The sequence below is a fragment of the Rhododendron vialii genome, chromosome 13a (assembly GCF_030253575.1).
Source record: "Rhododendron vialii isolate Sample 1 chromosome 13a, ASM3025357v1".
In the NCBI taxonomy this organism is placed as follows: Eukaryota; Viridiplantae; Streptophyta; class Magnoliopsida; order Ericales; family Ericaceae; genus Rhododendron; species Rhododendron vialii.
Genome location: NC_080569.1, coordinates 8,241,714 through 8,265,306, shown reverse-complemented (window position 1 = coordinate 8,265,306; position 23,593 = coordinate 8,241,714). Strand labels below are relative to the sequence as shown.

The 23,593-nt window shown below is 37.5% G+C and overlaps 2 protein-coding genes across 4 annotated transcripts in view; both read left to right on the top strand.

Annotated features, from left to right (window-relative positions):
- The window catches only part of LOC131314372 (uncharacterized), a 33,978-nt gene extending 16,512 nt beyond the window's left edge, over nt 1-17,466 (top strand). The window contains exons 6-8 of one of the 3 annotated variants that reach the window (XM_058342963.1): nt 2,632-3,363; nt 15,037-15,117; nt 17,100-17,466. In XM_058342963.1, the coding sequence (XP_058198946.1) occupies nt 2,632-3,363; nt 15,037-15,117; nt 17,100-17,225 (939 nt within the window). In that variant the 3' untranslated portion in view covers nt 17,226-17,466. Of the gene's footprint in view, nt 1-2,631; nt 3,364-3,426; nt 3,502-4,841; nt 5,163-15,036; nt 15,118-17,099 lie in introns of those variants that run through there. The other 2 variants (XM_058342964.1, XM_058342965.1) reach the window with 2 other exon arrangements.
- On the top strand, nt 7,707-14,805 carry LOC131314373 (uncharacterized). The gene is made up of 3 exons (XM_058342966.1): nt 7,707-7,932; nt 8,034-8,645; nt 13,678-14,805. The coding sequence occupies exons 1-3, from the start codon at nt 7,897-7,899 to the stop codon at nt 14,518-14,520; spliced, it is 1,491 nt and encodes a 496-aa protein (XP_058198949.1). The 5' UTR covers nt 7,707-7,896; the 3' UTR covers nt 14,521-14,805.
- Nucleotides 17,467-23,593: the final 6,127 nt, after the last annotated feature.

Genomic DNA, 23,593 nt, shown 5'->3' with positions numbered 1-23,593 from the left:
CCGTATTCAAGGATCCTTTACCGTTTTCCAAAATACTGTACCCGGAGTCCTTTACCGTCCTCTACACACACACTGGGTACTGTACCGTATTTAAGATCCTTTACCGTATCCCAAATACTGTACCCGGAGCCCTTTATCGTCCTCCACACACACACTGGGTACTGTACCGTATTTAGGATCCTTTACCGTATCTCAAATACTGTACCCGGAGTCCTTTACCGTCCTCCACACACTCTGAGTACTTTACCGTACTCGGGGTCTTTTACCGTTCTCCAACTCAACTAAAGGTACTTTACCGTACCAGGGTCCTTTACCGGCACCCAACATCCTCAATCAACTTTACCATTTTATCATTTACTTAACCACGTCTACGTGTTCACTACTCGAAACCACCCATGAACCCAAGCCCATTCCAACACGAACAACATGATACAATCAATAACAGTTCGATTTATAACATAATACATTTCAATGAGATAAAAAGTACATATCAAATAATATTGTGCGAGTAAGTAAACACATAATATTTTATGATTGGACCGATGCCCTTAAGATTCGTTGAACAGGTAAATTAATTAATTATAGCATGCGCTTATTCTACTAAAAATAAATCAACCACATAGTTTAGGTTCAAATTGAGAACTAAAGTATATTCGGGGGGCAAACTGCAATTTCATAATATCTCACTTTAAAAGAAAAACGCTCATGCTATAGTAGCCTTCGGTTTTCAATTTTTCAGGAAACAGAGTACTTCTGGTTTGATTCGCGGGTATGATAAATCCCATTATAACTTTTCAAATTCATCATATAGAAATTATTTAATACTTAGGAGAAAATAGGGAAGCAATTATTCTACCTTAAATCCGGCCGAAAGAGCGGGTACTAGTTTGCGGACGATTTCGGTAAAAAAAAAAAAAAACGGCGGCAGCAGCTGGGGACTTGGGGCTGACTCGAAATGATTGGAAGATGGTTTGTGGATGCTTGGTGATGTAGTGATTGATTGGGAACCTGAATATGATGTACGGATGGATTTTATGTAGAAATCTGTCTCTCTCTCTATTCTAAACTCAATAATAGAATTGGAAGTGAAATAATATACTAGTGTTCAATTTTCGAATTTATGTGGGTAAATGGGTATGTATAATGGGAGAGAATAAGGTAGTGAGAATGTGAGAGGATAAGTGTGGAAGTGGTAGAATGGGGAAGGAGAGTGAATGAGAGAGATACTGATAATGATAAGAGAGATAGAGGACAAGTGCCACATTTGGTGGGATTTTCTTTAATCTAATGTATGTGGACGCGTATATGTATAAGATGAGAATGTATGTGGATGCGTTTATGTATAAGGTGAGAATGTATGTGGACGCATATATATATATAGGATGAGAGAGAGAGAGAAATGGAGAGTTAATTTGAATAGAGTTCTAGTTAAGATTTAGATAGAAAAGATAAGAGATGAATATGAATCCCTAATTTCCTGTATATCTAAAGTTTAAATATATATCTTAAACAATAGCGCAAATAATATCAATTGTACACGTAATAATATATTTTAATTATTCAATCTAATTAATTATTGAATTAGAAATTTAAAAATATAAATTTGTATTAAAAAAAATTAGGTCAAAAATCCGGATCGTTACAAGTTTCTATAGTTTATGTACTTTTTTTTTTTGACAATATTGTGTACATTAGCGGGGGTTACTAGGGAATATTAGAGTTAGCACAGGGAGGTCCAAAGGCTATCCATAGCCCTGACCCCAAAGCCCCGCCCCTCGTGGGACTCGAACCTTGGTCACGACTGAGGGAAGGGAGATGAGTTTCCAACTTCACTAGAAGTGGTTCTCCTATAGTTTCTGTACTTAATGGATGCACAAGAGGTGCAAAAAGCTGGCATGCAACATAAAGAAGATTTAGAGTTCATCCGTTTAAGTTCCTGAGTGACTGAAAGCTGGAAAGCCGCTTTAATATCCCTTTTTGGAAAAACGTCGCTTAATATCCCTTTTAGGAAAAATGTGAAGGATACGGTCATAGAAATTGACTCACCCATAACATTAACATTAATGTTATGGGTGAGTCAATTTTGGGAAAATGAAGCACAATAGGCAAGAATCCAGATGACAATTTCATTGTACAATACCAGAAAATACAGACCACAATTAATGGAAATGCGGTACATAAAGCAAATTGAATCTTGTGTTTCACCCATAAAAACTGTTTCATTATAATGCCGTAACTTCCTAGATCGTATGCTAACCACAGGAAACTTAAGATAACCTTGAGCAATAAAATAAGAAATGAAATTTTTGATAACTTCACGAGCCATTCCATAGTTAGACTGTAAAGCCAATCAGAGTTCGTTGCTACACTCACAAAATGATTATAGATTATTTAGCACTTATCAAACAAACAAACAAAATAAAATTATTTAGCAATTCCCTGAATGGGGGATAATGAAAGATCTGTTCTACTTCTAACTTTTTTTTGGTAAGTAAGATCTGTTCTATCTTGTGGATATCTTGCCAGCTAAGTGATCCCCATGCATTGTATCTTCTTAATTCGATCATGCCACTAATGAAATTTTCATTTATTTTTACCCTTTGCACTCACAAGTTTTATTGTTTGGGTTAGGTACTCTGTTTGCTGAAGTTCGCATTGCTCTCAAAGTCCCCCTTGACGGAAGCAATACTGTACATCCAATGCAGCAGTGAAAAAGAGAGAATAGAATTCCAGCCGAAGAGTACTCCTCAACCAGACAAAAATGCTAGAGCTGCTAACACCAATAGTATGACCTTGACGCTCTTTGTAAGCAAATCTAAGAAAAAAGTTTTGTATGCTGAAGCTGGAGTGGACGTGGTGGACTTTTTGTTCAGCATCCTCACTTATCCTCTCGGGTCTATTATAAAGCTTCTTGGTAAGAATTCTGGCTTTGGGTGTATGGACAACTTGTACAAGACTGTTGAAGATTTGGGCACTGGAGGGTATCTAAAATCAGAAGAGCGCGGGAAAATTCTATTGTGTCCAAAGTTAGCTCCATTTCAGAGTGTTGGTAACCAGCTCCTTCAGATAGAAGAAGCCTCCTATCCACTGTACGTGTATGATCGTAGCCGACAATTATGGGCAGCGGGCCTAGTGGCTGAATCAGAAGAAAACCGCCTTACAGCTGTCGTTATGGATCCCAAATCTCCAACCGGAGAAGTCGATGCTGGGAAAGGATACATGAAGGGGCCTGGAACATTCATGATACTAAATGATTTGTCTGTGGCGCCACTTTCACCTGTCACAAGTGTAGTACTTCTTAACCAAATGAATGTTCCTATCAATGATGTTGTGGAGCGCGTGGTGACCATTGGCCCCAATGAGGTAAGGTTTATGGTTTTGAAAATGATTTTCGCTTTGTTAAAAGTACCTAAGTGGGTTGTACAGGTGCCAAAAAACTGTTCCTCGGGGTGCATTTTGGTGTCCTATGAAAATGAAGGGCTCTCTGCGTTCGAATTAGCAGTAAGTTATATATACTACTTGGAAGGGTATATTGAGCCATCACCATTAGTGATGCTATAAGCTCAGCATAGGTTTTCTACAAAAGGTGGTGTCTCAAGTCTCAACCCTATATGCTTGCGATGATGCAACATATGTATGTATGTATTGTTGCAACTGCTCAATTTACCTTTGTGGGCCCTACAGGACCGGCCCTGGGGTAAAGCCGAAGGTGCAAAAACGAGGGCCTCACTTTCCATAAAAGAATCAAATATATTACTGGAGTATATATATACATTTGTTCCGTGTTTTAGCTCAAGACCAATTCTAGCACAAGTTGTTTGTTGGTTACTTGAGATCGGGAGATCCCTGGTTGAACTCACAGGAGGCTTTTTTTTGACAAAGTTATTTCTTTTTCCTCATTTATCTCTTGGATCTAGGAATAGATAATATACAGCTCTTACACCTCTTGCATTATAAATTAGTTATGCTTTAATGGTTGTAGGTGTTACTCAAGATCAAGAGGTTCAAATGTTTTGCACACCATCGATGTTTTGATAAGTTTTTTTTTTTCTTTCCTTTATTTTAATTTTATTTCTAACTTTTAATATGAAATTCACAAAATAAGACACTTTTGACTATAAATAAACCAAAAATAATTTATTCTCACTCAACAAACATTGATAAAAAAGTTTAAAATAAATAATTCTGTTATTGTTAAAGATAGTATCGTTACAATTAAAGTTAATAACATGATTAGTTAGAGAAAACGCAATGTATGACCGATACTTCATTACGTACGTTTGATTCATTTTTTTTCAATGGTATAAAATATTTTTTTTATTCAGTTAAATTACAAAGCTAAACCATCATGTTTAATCTTTTTACTCTATATTTAGCCACTTATATTGGATTTTTTTGGTTAAAAAACCCTAGGGCCCGATATTTTAAATTCGCTTTTGGCCTTCAAAATATCAGTGCCAGCCCTGGGCCCTAGGTATCTGATAGATGTGTAATTTATCTTCCTGCCATATAGTAACACTCTTGTCCACGAAGAACATAAGTATTCCTCCTATCTTCTATAAAGATGTAGCAAAACGTGGATGGAAGTTTTTGGTTGAGATCACCGACGGAACTATGATCTCATCCCTTCTTTGAGCTGGACGCTATGTTTTGCCATGAATCACTTGTTCATGGCATTTCACTTCTATGGTCAGCTAATGAATAACTTCATGATGCGACATCACTGCATCCGGTTTTGTTGCCTGTGTTTGTGACTAGCCTTTGAAATGGCAAGACATGCTCTTTTAAGGGCTCTGATTTGCAAAATTTATTCCTAAAGACCCTCATCTTTGTTGTTGCAGGCCCTGAATCTTCTGAATGCATCTTTAATCTCAAAAACAGTTCTGAGTGATGTCTTCAAAGAGAAGGAGCCTTATCCAGAGGGAATTATAAAAATAATATAGGGATACACTGCAGACGCTATGCGTACGTCTTTGTGCATCAGCGATCACTGTATGTTTGTATCATTGTAAATATATTGCGTGCCTATTTATGTCATTTCTATGTATCCTTGTTTGAGTACTGTTAAAGTGTGAATTCGGAATTCGGCATTGTATTACGGACTCAAAGCTATTAGTGAAACGACAGTGTTGGATCAGAGTTACAACGCTGATTTGTACCAACTACCAAGTGTTGAGGTTCCTGTATAACTGGATTAAACCCGAATCAGAGTAGCTGTAGTTGATTAGGACGGTATTGTATAAATACTAGAAGTACCTAGTACAGAGTCCTGGTAATGTTATAATTTTTTTGGACCACATTGAATGAAAACTGAGAATGAAACGAGGAAAACAAGAAGATGCTAGACTGACTTTTAATAAGTTCATCCTTGAAGAAGAATTGAGGGTGAGTTTTCCCTAAACTAAATGGACCCATGTTTTCACGGATTTTCAGGCAGTTCATTCGTCTCGTATACATCAACTAAAATACTATTTAGCAGAAACAACTTGACTATTGTCATTAGCCTGAAGCCAAAAACTTTTAGTGGAAACTCACCTTGACCAGCTGAAAGTTATGCATGCTAGTTATTCTGGGGATTTTTATGTGTAGCTCCTGTTGTGGCCTCTCTTCACCTGTGCTCCACTGCGATGATATAGGACACACAGAGAGCAATTTTGTTCACCCTCGCGAGGGTATGCTCATTCCGTGTTTCACTATCATAATCAGAACAGTTCATGTTGTCTAAATTCATTTCTTAGGAGACTATGCAAAAATTTATCTTGATAGATAGGAGATTGGTAAGTGTTTGATCTAAAAGTTTAATTTTTCAATCAAGAATTTTAAAGAAAATAAATAAACTCCTGCATGAAGCACTTATCGATGTTCGATTGAGCTAAATTTTGTCATGTTATCCTAGAAAATGAATTTGAAAAAATTGAACGGTTTGGATTAGAAAAGTGAGACTCGAAATGAGCATACCCTCGTCGAGGGTGAACAAAATTGCTCTCCAACAGAGATGCTATAATGTTATGTCTTCCTGTGGAGGAGAGACTCTTGGTCTAAATTCTTCGGATATTTACCAGAAAGATGGATGAACTAAGGATGCAAGCGAGTAATGAAAGCTAATTAACAGGTAGTTTTAGAGCATCTCCGATCCATCCAAAATAGAGGATGGATGTAACACATTGAGGAAAGATTTTGTAATTTATTTCATTTTTTCTTCACTTTTTGTACTATTTGGGAGAATCTTTGAGGGACCCATCGTCCTTTTTAGAGTTTTGGAGGAATTTTGTACTCCAAATTTACTTTTGATCCTCCATTTTTAGAGGACCAAATTTACTTTTAGAGGACCAAACTCTAAAAAGGATGGTGGGTCCCTCAAAAAATTCTCCCAAAAATTACAAAAAGTGAAGAAAAAAGAGAATAAATTATAAAATCTCCCCTCAATGTGTCACATCCATCCTCTATTTTGGAGAAATAGAGGTGGATTGGAGATGCTCTTAGGTGGTGTTCCAACTAAAGAAAAAAGAAGGTTTTGGAAAAAGGAAGATAATATCAAGTCCAAAAATCATTTGTTTACGCAAATAATTTTTCTACCAATATGGATCTTGTTTGATAGATTTTACTGAAATCTTTTATATAGTGCAAGAAAAATCAAAAAATTATTTTTCATTTTCATTGTATTTGAGCTTGAAAATTGAAGAAAAAAAACTTTTAAGAAAAGAACCTTACCTGGAACACCCCCTAGCAACCTTCTAAAGTTTGAAAGGGACTTCGTTTAGGGTAATAATTGAAAATAGAGACAATGAGTAGGGAGAGAAAAAAAATAATGATTGAAGATAGAGATAATGAGTGGAGAGAGAAATAAGAGTAATAATTAGAAGTATAAACAATAAGTGTTTTTTGAGTTGAAATCTTTTTTCCAAAACTTGGTCCAAACAAGGCATTTGTCTCGCATTCTCACTATTACACATTATGGTAAAGGCCGTGCAAATTGTTCTTAAGATGATATAATACTCCAACGTTAAATTTTTCTGACAAAGGCAGAGCAATAATACTACTCCGTTCCTTTTTAATTGTTACGCTTCGCAACTCCAAATTATTAAGAAAACACCATCATTTCACATTTTACATCAACTTTTACCACTACTTTTCCTACTTATCCTCTATGGAGACATAATCATTACACTTTTACTCACTAACTTTTCAAAATGAAATTTACTTTTAAGGGCAAAATGAAAAAAATATGAACTTTTACTCACTAACTTTACAAAATAGACACTTATTAAGGAACAGTCTAAAATAAAATATTGAATTTTATAAAGGAGACGGAAAGAGTATTAGTTTATAGTCCAGATCCAACGTAGACAAAGGAAAATTAAAATATGGAGTTCAAGTTTAGCACAGGAAGAAGCTGAACGAATTATATGCACTGTTACAGAAAACATTTTATAAGTTTTTTATGGGTCATTTTCTTAATCAGAAATGATATAGGTGCCGACGGCCGGGAAGGGATTTTGTACCGACTAGCTGTGCCGGGCCGTCTTCAGCCACCGGACGGCCGATCTGAGCAGTTCAAAAATTCTAAAAAAAAAAACCGAGGGGCCCTTCGCGAGAATCAACGGCATCCGAGATGTGTAGGGTACTTGATCGTAGCACTCATTTTTCTTGTATATATGCATATACGTGTATATACCACCAAGGCAACGTGTACTTCTTCCACTACTTTCCCGTTTCCACTACCTCTTGCCTTTTGCAAAAGTACTTTTCCCGCGCATTAGCGCATCAATACTCAATAGATTGGTACAGCAAAAGCAAAACTGAAGTCTTCTCCCCCAAGTTTTCCCTTCGGCACCTTTCCTCTCCCTCCTCCACGATCCATCTCCTCCGGAATTCCTCTCCCTGACCTGCCGCAGCATGTCCGGCGGAGACGACACTCCCGCTGATCGCAAGGTATGAAAACAAACTGCAAATTAATTTGTAACGTAATCCCATCTTTTCAGCTGATCAAGTTAAAGCGATTAACGTACGATTCTTCTTTACTAATTCAACAGGTAATCAGTCTGAAGATTCTGGTAGACAAAGCCAGAAACCGAGTCATCTTCGCCGAGTCCGACCACGAGTTCGTCGACACACTCCTCTCGTTCTTAACCCTCCCGATCGGGTCAGCGGTCCGATTGGTCGGCCCCGACTCGACATCGATCGGATCCCTTACCACAATGTACAACAGCGTTGCCTCGCTCGAATCGCGTCACCTGCGCACGGATTCTTGCAAGGACATGCTGTTAAACCCTAGAAATGCAACGGAGACTCAGTGCAGCGAATTGAAGATCAACGTGGACCCTCTAGAGCCTGTAAAGTTGTACGGGTGCAAATCGTGTGTTTATTCGGGTCCACTGAAGTTCAGCACTATCAAAGATAGGCCCTGTGGATGCACGAGTCCGATGTCTGCCTGGGTGATAGTAGATCAAGCGGAGAAGGGAGCCAAAGGCGATTGCGAAGGTGGTGGAGTGTTTGTCAACGATGGAGCCTTTAGGTTTATGATAACTGATGATTTGCACGTGATGGCCGGGTCTACTGCTGCTTGCCTTTCGCTTTTTCGGAAGCTTGGGATTGATGATGGGATTGAGGTTGAGGAGAGGACTCTTGAATTTGGAGAACAGGAGGTAATGTTGCACTTTTGTGCTAGTGTGTATGATCTGACAACAAGTTCGCTGTAGTAGTTATGTCATGTAGTCGCGAATATCTGTTGCATAAAGCGTGGCATACAATTGCACATCACCGTGGAGAAGTTAATGTCATTTTATAAATCTAAAGACTAGAAAGTCGACAAGGAAGTAATAAAAAATGAAGGCTTTTTTTGAACGGCGAAAAAGAAGATTTTATTAATCAATTGCAAGGATTACAATAGATTAAAGGGCAAGAGCGAAAACATATCACAACGTGGGAGAAGCATCCAAATGAGGTTGGCATTCTAATCCCGCGACAATCATATGCCGCTTGAGCCCAAGGAGGTTGAGGATGATAAGTAAAAAATGAATGCTTAATTCATACAAAGCTCTGTTTGGTAAGTTTTTGTAGTGCTGATGTTAAAATAGACTTTCTGGTTACTGGTTAGTTTGGTATAAGAAGTTGGTGGTGTAGAGGAAGCAAAGGTGGTGGTGGGGTTTGTGGCAGTAGCGATGATGGTGGAGGAGAGGGCAACCTATATGTTGATTATGGCTGCTATTATCAGCTGTTCTTGATGTCTATGAAAGCATGGGAGCAGTCTTCTCTTTGTAGTTTGGAGAGCAGGATGGCACAACGGGAGGTTAAGGAATCAAACCCTGAGACTTTCTCCTTGAGAAGAGGAAAGGAACTCAACTTCGAATCCAAGTCGGGCCGAACTAGGAAAGAAATCTTGGTACAACTATTTTTCCAGGTTAAATCATGTTATTTGAGTTTTTATGGCACGTGAATGATAACTTGAATAACTAATCTTGAGTATTGCTGCCATCATATCACTCAACGACACGCAGTATTGTTATAGCACTGTATTATCCACCACAATTTAATGTGCTCAACAAAGAATGTTCTTATTTTTTAATTATGGTTGAGATATTTTATTCTTTTATAGATATCAACCAAAAATATGCAAGCTATATTTAAAAAAAGGTGTGTGGAGCTGGGCCCCTCTCCAGCCCCACAATAGCTCTGCTACAGGCGGTGTGGTGACCAGAATGGTGGTATGGGTGGAGAGGTGGTGGAAGCATGTTGTGTTGGTGCTAGAGGTGATGTTTTTAGTTGGAGTGATGAGGGTGTAGCTGCAGAGGCGGTGGTGTTAGTGGAAGAACAATGGTAGTAAGGGGTGGGGTGAAGGTTTAGGTGCATATTTAGTGTCAAATTCATCAGCATTCAATACAAACTCTGCTTCTTCATCTTTTTCTTAATTCTTAGCTACTACTTTTTAGAGGCACTTAGAGGAAAAAACTGCATAATTGCATTACGTTATGAATTCTGCCATTATTCTTACGTCAGGGCGTATTAACCATCCGAAACTGGTGGACCTTTGAGGTGCTAGTCCAGATGAACCAGAGAAGGTCTGTCCGGTTGCCTTGAGAGACCTTCCAATTGCCCAACTACATTTGCTAAATTTTCTACAGATTCAAGCTGGAGTTCCAAGCAACTTCCCTCATAGAGCTATTTTAGAGGACTCTAGATTTTAGATATGTGTTAAGAAGTGCCGTGCAGCTTAGTGTAGTGCTCCTTCTCACAGTTAGCTAATTAATTTCTTAACATAATCAGTTAGTTACAAGTTTGTAGAGTCAGTTAGACTATTAGTGGAAGCTTCCCTTTCACGCTTGAGTGTATTAGGCATGTGCTTGGATTAATGTAATGTGAGCTATAACTCCATGTATGATGTACTGATTGAATTGAGGAGAATAATATTCAGTTTCTTCTCAATATGAAGAGGCCATTGCCCCATCAAGTGCATTTGCACAGAAGGAAACGGAAGGTCAGATTGCTAACTTGTGAGTTAATCAATCGTCCAAGATAAGCAACTGGTGATACTCAAGGAGCGTCCTCCCAAAGTGACAAGTCAGCTGGTTGCTGACATAACTGGAGTTAGAGCATCTCCACTCCTTACTCAAATCCTTACTCAAACTCAAATTTGAGTAAAAGTCACCCAATATCCTCTTCCACTCCTTACCCAAACCTATACCAAATTTGATAGTGAACCAAATCAAGAACCAAATTTTCAAGGGCTATATTTTGGTCATGAAACAGAACCCAGAAGAGAAAGTGGTGGTCAGTGTTGGTGGTGCTACTGGAAAGTGTATACGTTTGATGGGGATTGCAGTAGTCTTTGTTGGGTTGGACCTTTGACGGGGATTGTAGTGGTCTTTGTTGGGTTGGATTGGGTCAAGGGAAGAGAGAGAGAGAGAGAGAGAGAGAGAGAGAGAGAGAGAGAGAGAGCGAGCGACCTTTGGTGGCATACCTGATGCAGTCGCCATGTTTGGCCTTGAAGATTCGAAACCCTAGAGGAGGAGAGAGAAAACGACCTTGGTGCTGTAAGAGACTGGGATTTTGGTGGCGGATGGTGGTGAATGGATGGGATTTGAGTAAAACATGGGTTCATGAGCGAAAGTCTTAATACCAAATCAAGTTTTTACCCAAATTTTTACTCAAATTTAGGTAAAAATTTGAGTAAGGAGTGGAGATGCTCTTAGCATTGAGACTTGAGAGCGATGCTACTTTTGTTATATTTTGAACTGTCTTCATCATTGCTCTTTTTCCCTTACCATTTTCAAAGCACCAAAGAAAAACTACTTTTACCTCGTATGTTTCAAAGTATAGATATGTAGTAAACGGAAAACCACAATAACTCATTTTATCAAGTGGAAGCATTCCATTTCAGAATTCATGACTTGTAGGAATCTTCATACTCTAAAACCCAATTTTGCGACCTTGAAACTCCCAGAAACAATATTATTAATGTAATTGGCATTTTCTGGGTTAAGTCAAACCATTTTGTTTATGTGAATTGGGTTTTTGAGTGGTAGTTTTAGTTTTGATCGAGTCAAGAATCTCCACCAGTGTCTCAAGATGTGTTGATGAAGCTTATGAAATGCTCAAATGCTTGGAGTGTGACTCGGAAAGGTATATATGCATTGCACTTCATTTTACATTTAGTCTAAGACTTTGATCATGCATCATGTGAAATTTGTGTCTAGCTTTTAATTGAATCATGTTGTTTAAGAAAGCTTGGGCATTTCTTTAGTTGGTAATTTTGAGTTTTAAATGCATGATTGTGTGAGCATTGGATAGCTTTGTAATGAAAGAGGCAAATTTTTCGAAGGCATGAGTTTTGAGAATTTGGAGCAGAGTAGTGTTTTCCTAAGCGCCTTGGCGCTTCGGAAGGCTCTTGGTTGTAAAAAGGGAGAGGTGCCTTCGTGGCGCCCTCAGCGCTTTCTGGTGCTTCGCCCTTTAGGGCCTTTGAAGCGCCTCCTTTGCTTTCCAGCGTTTCTCCAGCCCTTTAAAAGGGAGAAACGCCTCCATAGCGCCTCAGTGCTTCCTCTGCAGAATTCAAATTAACTTTGATGAATGGAGCCCCAGCTCGTTTAAATGCAACTCTTTTAAATGGTTGCATGGTGCCCTCCGTGGTGCCCTTCGTGGCGCCCATGTGCTTCTCCGGTGCTTCGCTATCTAGCCTACGTGTCTCTCTCTCATTGGTCCCTTTTAGGGCTCAGTACCTGCAGGTCCTGCACCTATATAAGCATATTTTTCACCCATTTAGGGCACAACTTTGCATTAGCCCACTTCTAGAGAGAAAATAATTCCCTCTTATATTCACTGTGTTCTTGATGATTTAACTTAGTGTTTGATCATTTTTGTTTGTCAATCTAGAGATATTCTCTCATACTCCACGAATACACTCTAGATTGATTATTTTTAATTATTTTTTATAAAAAACTCTTCATTTTTATCATACATTCATTCATGCCTATGAATCCACATGGCCGGAGGATACCGGAGCCGTTCTAGAGTGGAGATTGAGATGGTTTTGCTCGAGGAGTTCATGGAGTCAAGAAGGGGCACGGGTTGCTAGTCAAGAAGTGGAGTCAGGTGTGACTTGGGGTAAAAGTTGATAATTCCTAACTTGTAGTCTTCTTGTTAAACCTTTTGATTTATGAAAATTTGAGTAGATTAGGCCGTGGTTTTGTGCTTGTGGTGTGTTGACCCTAAGTAGTTTACAAGTATATCTCGGTGTTTGCGTTCTTTAGCTTTATTGTTGTTTACTTATATTGTTGATTTGAATTGCTTGGCATGGAGATTGGATAGTATATTTGAGTTGTTGGTTGGTTTAATTTTAAATTAGCAGTCCCCCCCTCCCGCAGGACTTCATGGTACATTACATAATTTCAAGTTTTCAGCTATCTTTTGATCTTGTTATTCTTAAGCTTCATTAGCTTGTTTTGGATCCCAACACATACTTCAATTTTGTATATGCTTTTTATTCTATGAATTTGGGTGAGTGATAGATGTCAGTTCTCAAAATCGATTTAGTTTAGCGAGTTTTTTTTCATCTTTTTTTGTTATTTGTTTCGCCTTAAGTTCGTAGAGGGTGCCGGGAAGGGGAAGCACATGACATGCTTAACCTCGACGAGTAGAATGGGTGAGAGTCAGATGAATGAAATAAGGCTTTTATTATTTTTACTGTTTGAAACAAGATAGCTATATTAGTTGATTAAAAGGAGCAGCAGTCACTGGCCCTAGTCCCTTGGTGTTATTTAAATTTCAAACCCCTGCCTCTCACAAAAATCAGAATGTCTCAGAGTTTGAAATGGCTCAAAAACAAAGTTTCTCAACCATAATTATAATGTGTATCGTAAACAAGTGCCTGCACCGCTTCTCATTCTCCCGAATTGGTTTAAAAAATGTACCAACTACCAAGGATAAGGAACGGCAATCATAAAGACTTGGAGCCAGTTATGTTATTTTGATTATTTAGCACTTATAAAAATAAAAAAACAAAAAAAGATCACTTAGCAATTTGCTGAATAGGGGATAATGAAAGATCTGTTCTATCTTGTAGATATCTTGCCAGCTGAGTGATCCCCATGCATTGTATCTTCTTAATTCGGTGTGCCTGATGCCTCTATTGAAATTTTCATTATTTCTACCTGTTGCACTCACAAGTTTTATTGTTTGGGTTAGGTACTCTGTTTGCTAAAGTTTGCATTGCTCTCAAATTCCCCCTTGACAGAAGCAATACTGTATAGCCAATGCAGTAGTGAAAAAGAGATTATGAACTTCCAGCCGAAGAGTACTCCCCAACGTGACAAAAAAGCTAGAGCTGCTAACACCAATAATATGACCTTGAAGCTCTTCGTAAGCAAATCTAAGAAAAAAGTTTTGTATGCTGAAGCTGGAGTGGACGTGGTGGACTTTTTGTTCAGCATCCTCACTTATCCTCTTGGGTCTATTATAAAGCTTCTTGGTAAGAATTCTGGCTTTGGGTGTATGGACAACTTGTTCAAGAGTGCTGAAGATCTGGGCACTGGAGGGTATCTGAAATCTGAAGAGCGCAGGAAAGTGCTATTGTGTCCAAGGTTAGCTCCATTTCACAGTGTTGGTAACCAGCTCCTTCAGATAGAGGAAGCCTCATATCCACTGTACGTGTATGTTTACCGCCGAGATTTATGGGTAGTGGCTGATGATATAAACCGATTTGCAGAAAGCCACTCTTCAGCTGTCGTTATGGATCCCAAATCTCCAACTGGAGAAGTCGATGCTGGGAAAGGATACATGAAGGGGCCTGGAACATTCATGATACTAGATGATTTGTCTGTGGTGCCACTTTCACCTGTCACAAGTGTAGCACTTCTTAACCAAATGAATGTTCCTATCAATGATGTTGTGGAGCGCATGGTAACCATTGGCCACGACGAGGTAAGCTTTATGGTTATGGAAGTGATTTTTGCTTTGTCAAAAGTACACAAGGGGGTTGTACAGGTGCCCGAAAAACTGTTCCTCAGGACGCATTTTGGTGTGCTATGAAATTGAAAGGCTCTCTGTGTTCGAATTAGCAGTAAAATAAAAAAATAAAATACTTGGAAGTTGGAAGGGTATATTGAGCCATCGCTGATTCGCCATTAGTGATGGTATAAGCTCAGCATAGTTTTTCTACAGAAGGTTTTGTCTCAATTCTCAACCCTATATGCTTGTGATGATGCAACATATATATGTGTGTAGTAACACTCTTATCCACAAAGAACTTAAGTATTCCTCCCATCTTCTATAAAGATATAGCAAAACGTGGATGGAAGTTTTTGGTTGAGATCACCAACGAAACTATGTTCAGATCCCTTCTTTGAGCTAGACACTATAATATGCCATGAATCACTCGTTCATCTCATTTCACCACTATGGTCAGCTAACTTCATGATGCTTTGACATCAATATCCGGTTTTGTTGCCTGTGTTAGTGACTAGCCTTTGAAATGGCAAGGCATGCTCTTTAAGGGCTCTGATTTGCAAAATTTATTCCTAAAGACCCTCGTCTTTGTTGTTGCAGGCCCTGAATCTTCTGAATGCATCTTTAATCTCAAAAACAGCTCTGAGTGATGTCTTCATCCAGAGGGAGACTTGTCCAGAGGTAATGCTAAAAATATAGGGATACACCGCAGACTCTATGTGCATGTCTTTGTGCATCAGTGATCACTGTATGTTCATATCATGGTAAATGTAATGTGTGCCTGTTTGTGTCGTTCCCATGTTAAATATCCTTGTGTGAGTGTGTTAAAGTATTAACCGGAATTCGACATTGTATCACTGACTCAAAGCTATTAGTGACACAATGGTGTTGGATCGGAGCTACAATGCTTGTTTGTGCCAACTACCAATTGTTTGCATCTACAGGAGACTTATATCCTAATAAGGGTTATGAGGTTCATCTATAACTGGATTAAACTTGAATCGGAGTAGCTGTAGTTGATTAGGACGGTAGTGTATAAATACTAGAAGTGCGTAGTGCAGAGTCTGGTGATGTTTGAGAGAGTTCTAGCAGCGTTTTAAAGGCAGAAAGGATCTTCTTTTTCATACTAAACTCTGTGGTGGTTTGACCCTTATGGACCCTTGTTGGGTATTCCTGTTGGATACGAATACGTCTTTTTTGATCGGGCTGAATATGAAACCTATATTCAGAAGCAAAAAGGCCAATCATCCAAAATATACAAAACCCTGTGCAGCTTCCCCTTGAAAGATAAAAGGAGAAACAATGAGCCTCAGCGGCAGGTGATAAGAGAGCATTTATTTATTTTCCAATGGTGAGGAGTGTTCGGGTAGGCTTATGTGCACCTCAACTAATATGCCTTCCCTCTCAAAGGTAGGCCATCCGCGCCGGGACTACGGAATTCACACGAAATTACTTTCTTGCAGCCTGACTTCAAGAATTGAACCTTGATAAATTGTGCGGGGAGCAAACCTACCACCAATCAGACTAACCCATGGGGCTGATAACATAGCAATTTAACTACCACGCCACACTTATTTTGATGTTATTCTGTCACCATATGTGGTTAAAATTTATATTCTTTGCATTTTTGGGTTGATGCTGAAGATAACCCAACTATTTTCAGGTGCTTGCCAATAAATCGAGCTCTTCGAATATATAGACCAGAGGTTCCAGAGTCCAGACCTTATGAAATGAAAACAAAATGTGGAGTTCATAACTAAGATGAATTACACTAAACTCCCTCCAACTATGAATAATCTGTAAATTGCATTGGGGTGGGAAACAAGAACAAGCAGAATGAAATATGGGAGGGAATCTGCATGTTTTTTTTTTCCACATGGTATACATCAACGGAGGTTAGAGGGAGTTAGCAAGTTAGTCCACAGAGGATCCAGAGGCTGTCCATAGCCCTGAACCCCAGTCACCCCTCAATGGGCTCGAACCCGGGCCTCCATTGAGGAAGGTGGTGGCCGGTGGGTGATACTAATTGAGCAAAGAGCTCATTGGCGGAATCTGCATGGTTACTTGTCCTGAAAACAGGGAAAAGTAGGATCTGTAACTGAATGTGGTTCCCTCTGCAGCTTTGAGGATATTTCCATTTCCACTTCCACATGTAACAAATTTAGTGGGAGGTTTCGGTTTGGGTGGCAATTCGCCTTGTTTAGTTGTATGCTAGATGTATCGTAATGTGCTACGCACGATTGTCAAACCCATTGATTTTATAACCGAAATTATATATTGTGATTATGTTATGGGTTGCTTGGTTATTATGCATGCAACTTGTGGCAATTAGTAAATGTCGCAGCCAACATATATTTACAGGAATTAGAAGTTTCACTGCGTTTGGAAAGTTGAATACTACAGACATAAAAGTCCTAAAGGTTTTTTTAGTACATAGTAACAAGTACAATGATAAATCACAGGGATAAGGAATGAGCGAGTTTGGTGTTGATTGTTTTATCCAGAACAAGGAATGGAACACTTCTATTTGAGTTCTGTTCAAGTACTAGCGTTTCTTGTTCTGCAAAAAATTGCTTACTCTTCACTGTTCTTTAGCTCCTTTTTTTGGACTGTCCCATCTTTAACCAAGTGCTCGGTTGTGTCTTCCATTTCCGCATTACCAGGTGCATGCGAAGTTGACGAAGCTGCATCCTTGGATGGTCCTTTGCATGACTCCTTTCATGGGGTGTTTGGAGGGAGCATTAGAGTTGTTTCCTTCTCCTGAGATGATGCAGAAAAGATGGATCTGACATTGAATTTGCACTGGCTTATTCCCCGAGTCATATTAATATGCCTTGAGGTTGATGTCAAAGAGTTTGGCACCAGAGAGTTTTTGCATCATTGTGAGTAAGATATGTCCCTGAATGTTATGATTTGTTTGTTCAATCTGTTAGATATTATATATAGGTCTGTATGCAGTGTGTTGCTTTTGTGTACGATTGAATTTGAATTGCTGGTTTTCATTGGCAGTGTTCTTGTTGATTTCTGCTTTGTTGGTTTGCAATATTTCCTCTGCTTCTTTTTTCTTTTCCAACTATGTATATATTGTACTACTCTAACACTCTTGTCCACGAACATAAGTACTCCTCCTATCTTCTATAAAGATATAGCAAAACGTGGATCGAAGTTTTTGGTTGAGATCACCAACGAAACTATGATCAGATCCCTTCTTTGAGCTAGAATGACACTATATTATGCCATGAATCACTTGTTCATCTCATTTCACCACTATGGTCACCTAACTTCGTGATGCTTTGACATCACTGTATCCGGTTTTGTTGCCTATTTAGTAACTAGCCTTTGCAGCTTCCCCTTGAAAGATAAGGGGAGAAACAATATGTAATATTGCGTGCCTGTTTGTCATATCCATGTTAAAGTGTGAACCCGAATTCAACCCTGTGCAGCTTCCCCGTGAAAGGTAAGAGGAGAAACAATGAGCCTCAACGGCAGGAGATAAGAGAGCATTTACTTATTTTCGGACAGTGAGGGGGTGTTCGGGTCGGCTTACGCGCACCTCAACTAATGTTTTTTCCAGTCTGATCAAAGGTAGGCCATCCGTACCGGGACTAAAAAATTCGAATGAAATTATTTTCTTGCAGCCTGATTTCCAGAATTGAACCATGATCAATTGTGTGGGGAGCAAACCTACCAACCAACCAAACTAACCGATGTGGTGGATAAGGGAGCAATTAAACTACCACGCCACGCTGGTTTGATGTTATTCTATCACCATATATGGTTAAAAGTTACGTTCTTTGCATTTTTGGGTTGATGCTGAATATAACCCAACTATTTTGAGGTGGTTGCCAATTTTCGAGCTCTTCGAATTTATAGACCAGAGGCTCGATAGTTCCTTTTAAAAAAAAAAAAAAACAAGAGGCTCCAGAGTCAAGACCCAACGAAATTGAAACAAAATGTGGAGTTCATAACTAGGATAAATTACACTCACTAAACTCCCTCCAACTATGAATAATCCGTAGATTGCATTGGGGTGGGAAACAGGAACAAGCCGAATGAAATATGTGAGGGAATCTGCGTGTTATTTTTGTTTGTTTGTCGCACGGTATGTACATCAGGCGGAGATTAGAAGAGTTAGCAAAGTTAGTCCATGGCTCACGGGAGGTTTAGAGGCTGTCCATAACCCTGAATGCCAACCACCCCTCGTAGGCCTTGAATCCGGGCCTCGATTGAGAAAGGAGGTAGGCGATTCCAACTGAATTAAGAGCTCATTGGCGGAATCTGCGCGGTTACTTGTCTTGAAAACAGGGAAAAGTGAGATTTGTAACTTGGATGTGGTTCCCACTGCGGCTTCGAGGATATTTCCATTTCCAGACAAATAAAGGAATAACCCACCCCGACCTCTTGCTCAGATGCACTATTATTGCCAATATTTCTCCTTTTCAATCTCTCTTCCATTTTTTCTTGTAAAAATTGCATAATCTCCTTTGGGGTTTTCTGTTATCACCAAGACATGGGTCTTTTTTGTTTTTCTTCCGTTTCTCTTACCTGAATTTGTCTTCATCAATCGTCATGAATGACATGTCTGGTTGTTCTGCTTATCACTGCACCCCCTATTGTGTCAAATATGAATAATTTGCTTAAAAAAAAGAGCTGATAATGCCAAAACCCTTTTTGTTCCTGCCAAAATTCTTTTTTCCCTTCCAAAACTCAAAGTTTACTTTTGACTGCATGACTTAATTACCCTCTATTACACCAATTGTTTTACGCGTTAAAATCTCATGACTTAATTCAAATAACTGCACCTCGATAATGGTTTTGAAATCCCATCAATAGATTTTACTCTTGTCAGCCTATTCAAGGTTTACACGATGAAATCCTATTAGGATTATTTTATCATTGTTTTTAATTCTCCTACTCTAAACTCATCAGAGCTTCAAATGAAAGAGGCGTACAGAGCTTGGCTGGGGTTTCTCTTGGCATTCCCCTAACAGATCTATTTCCCCTAACAGATCTATTGAAAACATGATTGTTAGATGGGTTGCTTTGCTTTGCTTTGCACTTATAACTTATAACTTAGTAAGGGTTGTTTTCGTTTGGGATCATAATTAATTTTGCTTGTTACGATCATAATTTTGCTTGAAAACATTGTTTAGTGGAGCGCAAGCTGCTCACGATCATAGATTTTTTCAGCAAACCCACCTCACCATTTGTCACTGTTTTCATGATCATAATTTTTTTTTTTTCAATTTTGCACTTGTGAGATTTGAAAGGGCATTTTTTAAAGCAAGTGGTGTAGTGAAGGACAATTAAGTCATGCAATGAAAGGAAAACCTTAAGTTTTGGAAGAAACAAAAATGGGTTTGGGCAGAAACAAAAAGAGTTTTGGCATTATCAATTTCGTAAAAAAAAAGCTAATGAATGATGTTATGAGTAATTATTTATTCGGGTTTTTTTCCACTTATTTAACCAAAAAACTAGATTGTTTTAAGCTACATTTTGGAACCTTTATTTATTTATTTATTTTAAGTTGTAAAGGCATAAACGGACAAAAGAATCCTAAAATAAATAAGTTACTCTTAAAGTTGTAAGGATTGACAGCTTATCCAAGCAAACATGTTATACGTTTTTATGACTTATAAAAAACTATACCAAACACGCTTATAGCTTATTTTAATTTGATTAAGTGAAAAATCTAAAAAAAAAATCTACTGCTAATCTAAAAGCTACTATTATAAGTGCTAGCAAACGGGACTAGAATCTCATCCTATGCTCATTTTTGGATCCTTTCTGTTTTAATTAGCAAATATAACCATCCAACACCTTAGGGCGAAATGGTCCGCATGATTAATCGAAATGCATGTAAGCTGACTTAGACGCTTGGATTGTAAAAAAACACCTCATGGCTAAATCACGCCTATAATTTGTAAGAGATTTTCTTATGAGAATTTGAGCCAATCAACACCGGAATGCTCTCGTCAATTCACTCACCTTCATAAGTATGATTGATGGGTCTAACTCCAGTGTCGATTTCACGCATATTTTCTTTGTATTATTTTTGTTTCGTTATTTTCGTTATATTTTGTTTTATGTACTGTTATAATTGGGATGATCTTTGCTTGGAAATGGGGGAAAAAAAAACACCGCAAGGCTACCTGAAAAAGATTAACTTAAAATTAACATGTCTTTTTCATCAAAAGATTTCAGCCACCGAAATTATTGTGCTCCAAGCAACATATTTATTATTCCCTTTTTCAGACAAGGGGGGATAACCAACCACCCTTTCGTACATCAAAAGCTGGAACAAAAAATTGAGTTCACATCAACACCAGAAAAAAAAATTCAAATAGAAACCATAGGACCAAACCTATCTTTCACCTTACCAACAATAATGTTCCTATGAGAAGAAAAAAAATTATTTAGGCTCCGTTCAGTTAAGGTTCTTATTTTTCAAGAGCTAATTTTTTGATTTACAAGACAGGTTTTATGTAAAGCCCCAACATTTTAGGAGTGAGATTAGGAAATTTTTTGGAACTTTCATAAGATTGTTGGACAATCTAAAAATACTATGTGCGTTTTCAAATTGTTAAAAGTAGATCTTTAAAATTCGAATTGAAAAGAATCAGAATTAACATTTTCGAAATTAGTTGTTTCAAAAGAAAAGATATAGAAAATATACTTTCACATCCATGACCCAACCTTTTTTTTTTCTCTCTCTCTTTTCTCCCTTCCACGAAATGTATTAACCTCAACAGAATCAAATCAAATGAGTAATCAACATATGTTTCTTTCCTCAAAAAAGAGAAAGAAATGAGTACTAAAGCTCAAATGATGTTTGTGCTCGGTTCACATTTTAGTTTAATTTTTCAATCATTACCTTATTTCTTTCTGCAATCATTACTTTCTCATTTCTCTCTATCTCTTTCCAATTATTACACTCTTTTCAATCATTACTTTATTTCTCTCTCCACCCATTACCAAAACTAAACTCTCAACCAAACAAAGTTGTCTGGCTTTGTTCGGTTAACTTTTTAGTTTTAGTTTAGTTTTCAATCATGGGTAGTCCTATGGTACACACCCCTTATTAAGGGGTGTACCGTACGCATCATGATTTTAAACCCTTGGATTTCAAAGTAAATAATCCGGACCACCCATTTATTAAACCAATTAATAAAATAAAAAAATGGCTTAGCAGGTAACAGGTTGTTCTCTCTTCGTTGACTTTCTCTCCCTCTCCCTCATGTGTAAAATACTACAAATTATATAACATAACCACAATTGTTATGACAACACAAAAAATTGACACTTTCTTACCACAATGTGTCGTACCAAAAGAAATCGATCAAAAAATACTAGATACAAGACCAAAATATATCGTTGCACAATCAATAATTATTATACCCAAACAAAATACATGTCTAAAATATCACAAATTAAATATTGTATAACTTAACAACCTAACAGTCCTGATCGATCATTTTAAAAATACACTCACTAACGACATTTAGATTGTACAGTCAATTTATATTTGGTATGAAACCTAGTCCTCTATTGTAGTTGAATGTAATGTAGTCATGCGACTGTGACACAATAATGACGATCAAATCCGTTGAATTTTTTATGTTTGTTGATTAAGTCACCTACGTAATTTTTTGTCTCAATCAAGTTTAGGAAACTCCATCATCGGCACGCAAATTGAATAATAGAATGATATTTTCCATCCAATTAAGTGTCTAGCTATAAGCCATCAACTTCATTTTTGATACGAATGACCTAATTAATATTATGTAAAAGATAGACGATTTTGATAAAATAAAATAAAAAATAAAATAAACACCTTACGTGGGGTTCAGATGGTGCATTATTATATTTTAATGTTGTATTGAAATTGAACGATGAGATTTGTTGAATTATGAAACTTCAAGGACTAACTATGTGATTTATTCTAAAAAATAATAACATTCTTTTAAAAAAAAATAGGAACGAAGGGTTTAAGACTTGAACCCCAGATCTTTTAGATAAATGTCAAACTCCAACACCTTATCACTATGGTACACAATTGAGAATTTGTAACTCTAAAGGCTATTGATTATATAATATTTTCTTGAATGTAAGGGCGTTATTTTCAGGCTAAAAATTTGAGAAGATAGAGGCCTCAAATGCCTCCGTCCTAGTGATGGGCCTGCACTTGTAGATCATATTATAGTTATGTCATTGGTGTAAATCAAAATGTCGATTATAATAATTTTTTTTGAAAGAAAATACAGTGACAATAAATTTACAAAATTATTTAGATTTTACTTCTACGGCCTAATTTCAAGGACCACCATTAAATTTGGATTGGTACGCATGGGGTGAAGGTTTGACACCGATCCATGTGTTAAATATATAGTGCCAATTGTTAAGTGCACCGCCCTAAATATTGATAAGATTGGGTATTAATATAATTAATTTCACCAATTACAAAAAGGAGAGTAATTTTCACACTCTATTTTTTGATATTCACACTTATTTTTTTGTACTCCATTTTAGTGTTGAAAGTGTATGCATTTGAGACAGTTGGATAATTATTTTTTCGTGACCTCTCATTTTTCCACAAAGGAATTTTGATTTTTTGAATTAAATTTTGTAGAAAAAGAATTTGATTTAGACTAATATTTTGAGAGGAAATTGTAGTTGTATTCGAAAATTTGGGTATAGTACTTACTTTTTGGTGAATTTCTTGGATGAAAATTTTGTGCAAAAACTTCATTTTTAGTTTAAATTATTGAGGTATTGTGTAGGGACAAATAAGAATTTGAAAAATTAGTGTAGAGGGAATCGAAAATTAAGATAATATGGTGAAAATTTTAAAATTTGAAAAAATAATGTGGCGGGAATTGAAAATAATTAGTGGTATTGTATTTTGTCAATTACTATCGTTTACTGAACATTCCGATTGAATTTTTTTTATACGACACGTTGTGGGTATGAAAACGCCAATTTATGGTGTTGTCATAACAAATTTGGTTATATTACTAAATTTGCGGTATGATATTTTGCTAATAATAACTATCGTTAACTGAGCATTTCAATTGAATTTTTTTATACGATATGTTGTGGGTATGAAAACGTTAATTTATGGTGTTGTTATAAAAAATTTGGTTATATTACTGAATTT

Coding starts and splice junctions, on each gene's coding strand:
- LOC131314373 (XM_058342966.1), top strand. CDS start 7,897: ATGTCCGGCGGAGACGACACTCCCGCTGATCGCAAG. Junction 7,933..8,033: donor ACACTCCCGCTGATCGCAAG/GTATGAAAACAA, acceptor CTAATTCAACAG/GTAATCAGTCTGAAGATTCT. Junction 8,646..13,677: donor TTGAATTTGGAGAACAGGAG/GTAATGTTGCAC, acceptor TGTTTGGGTTAG/GTACTCTGTTTGCTAAAGTT.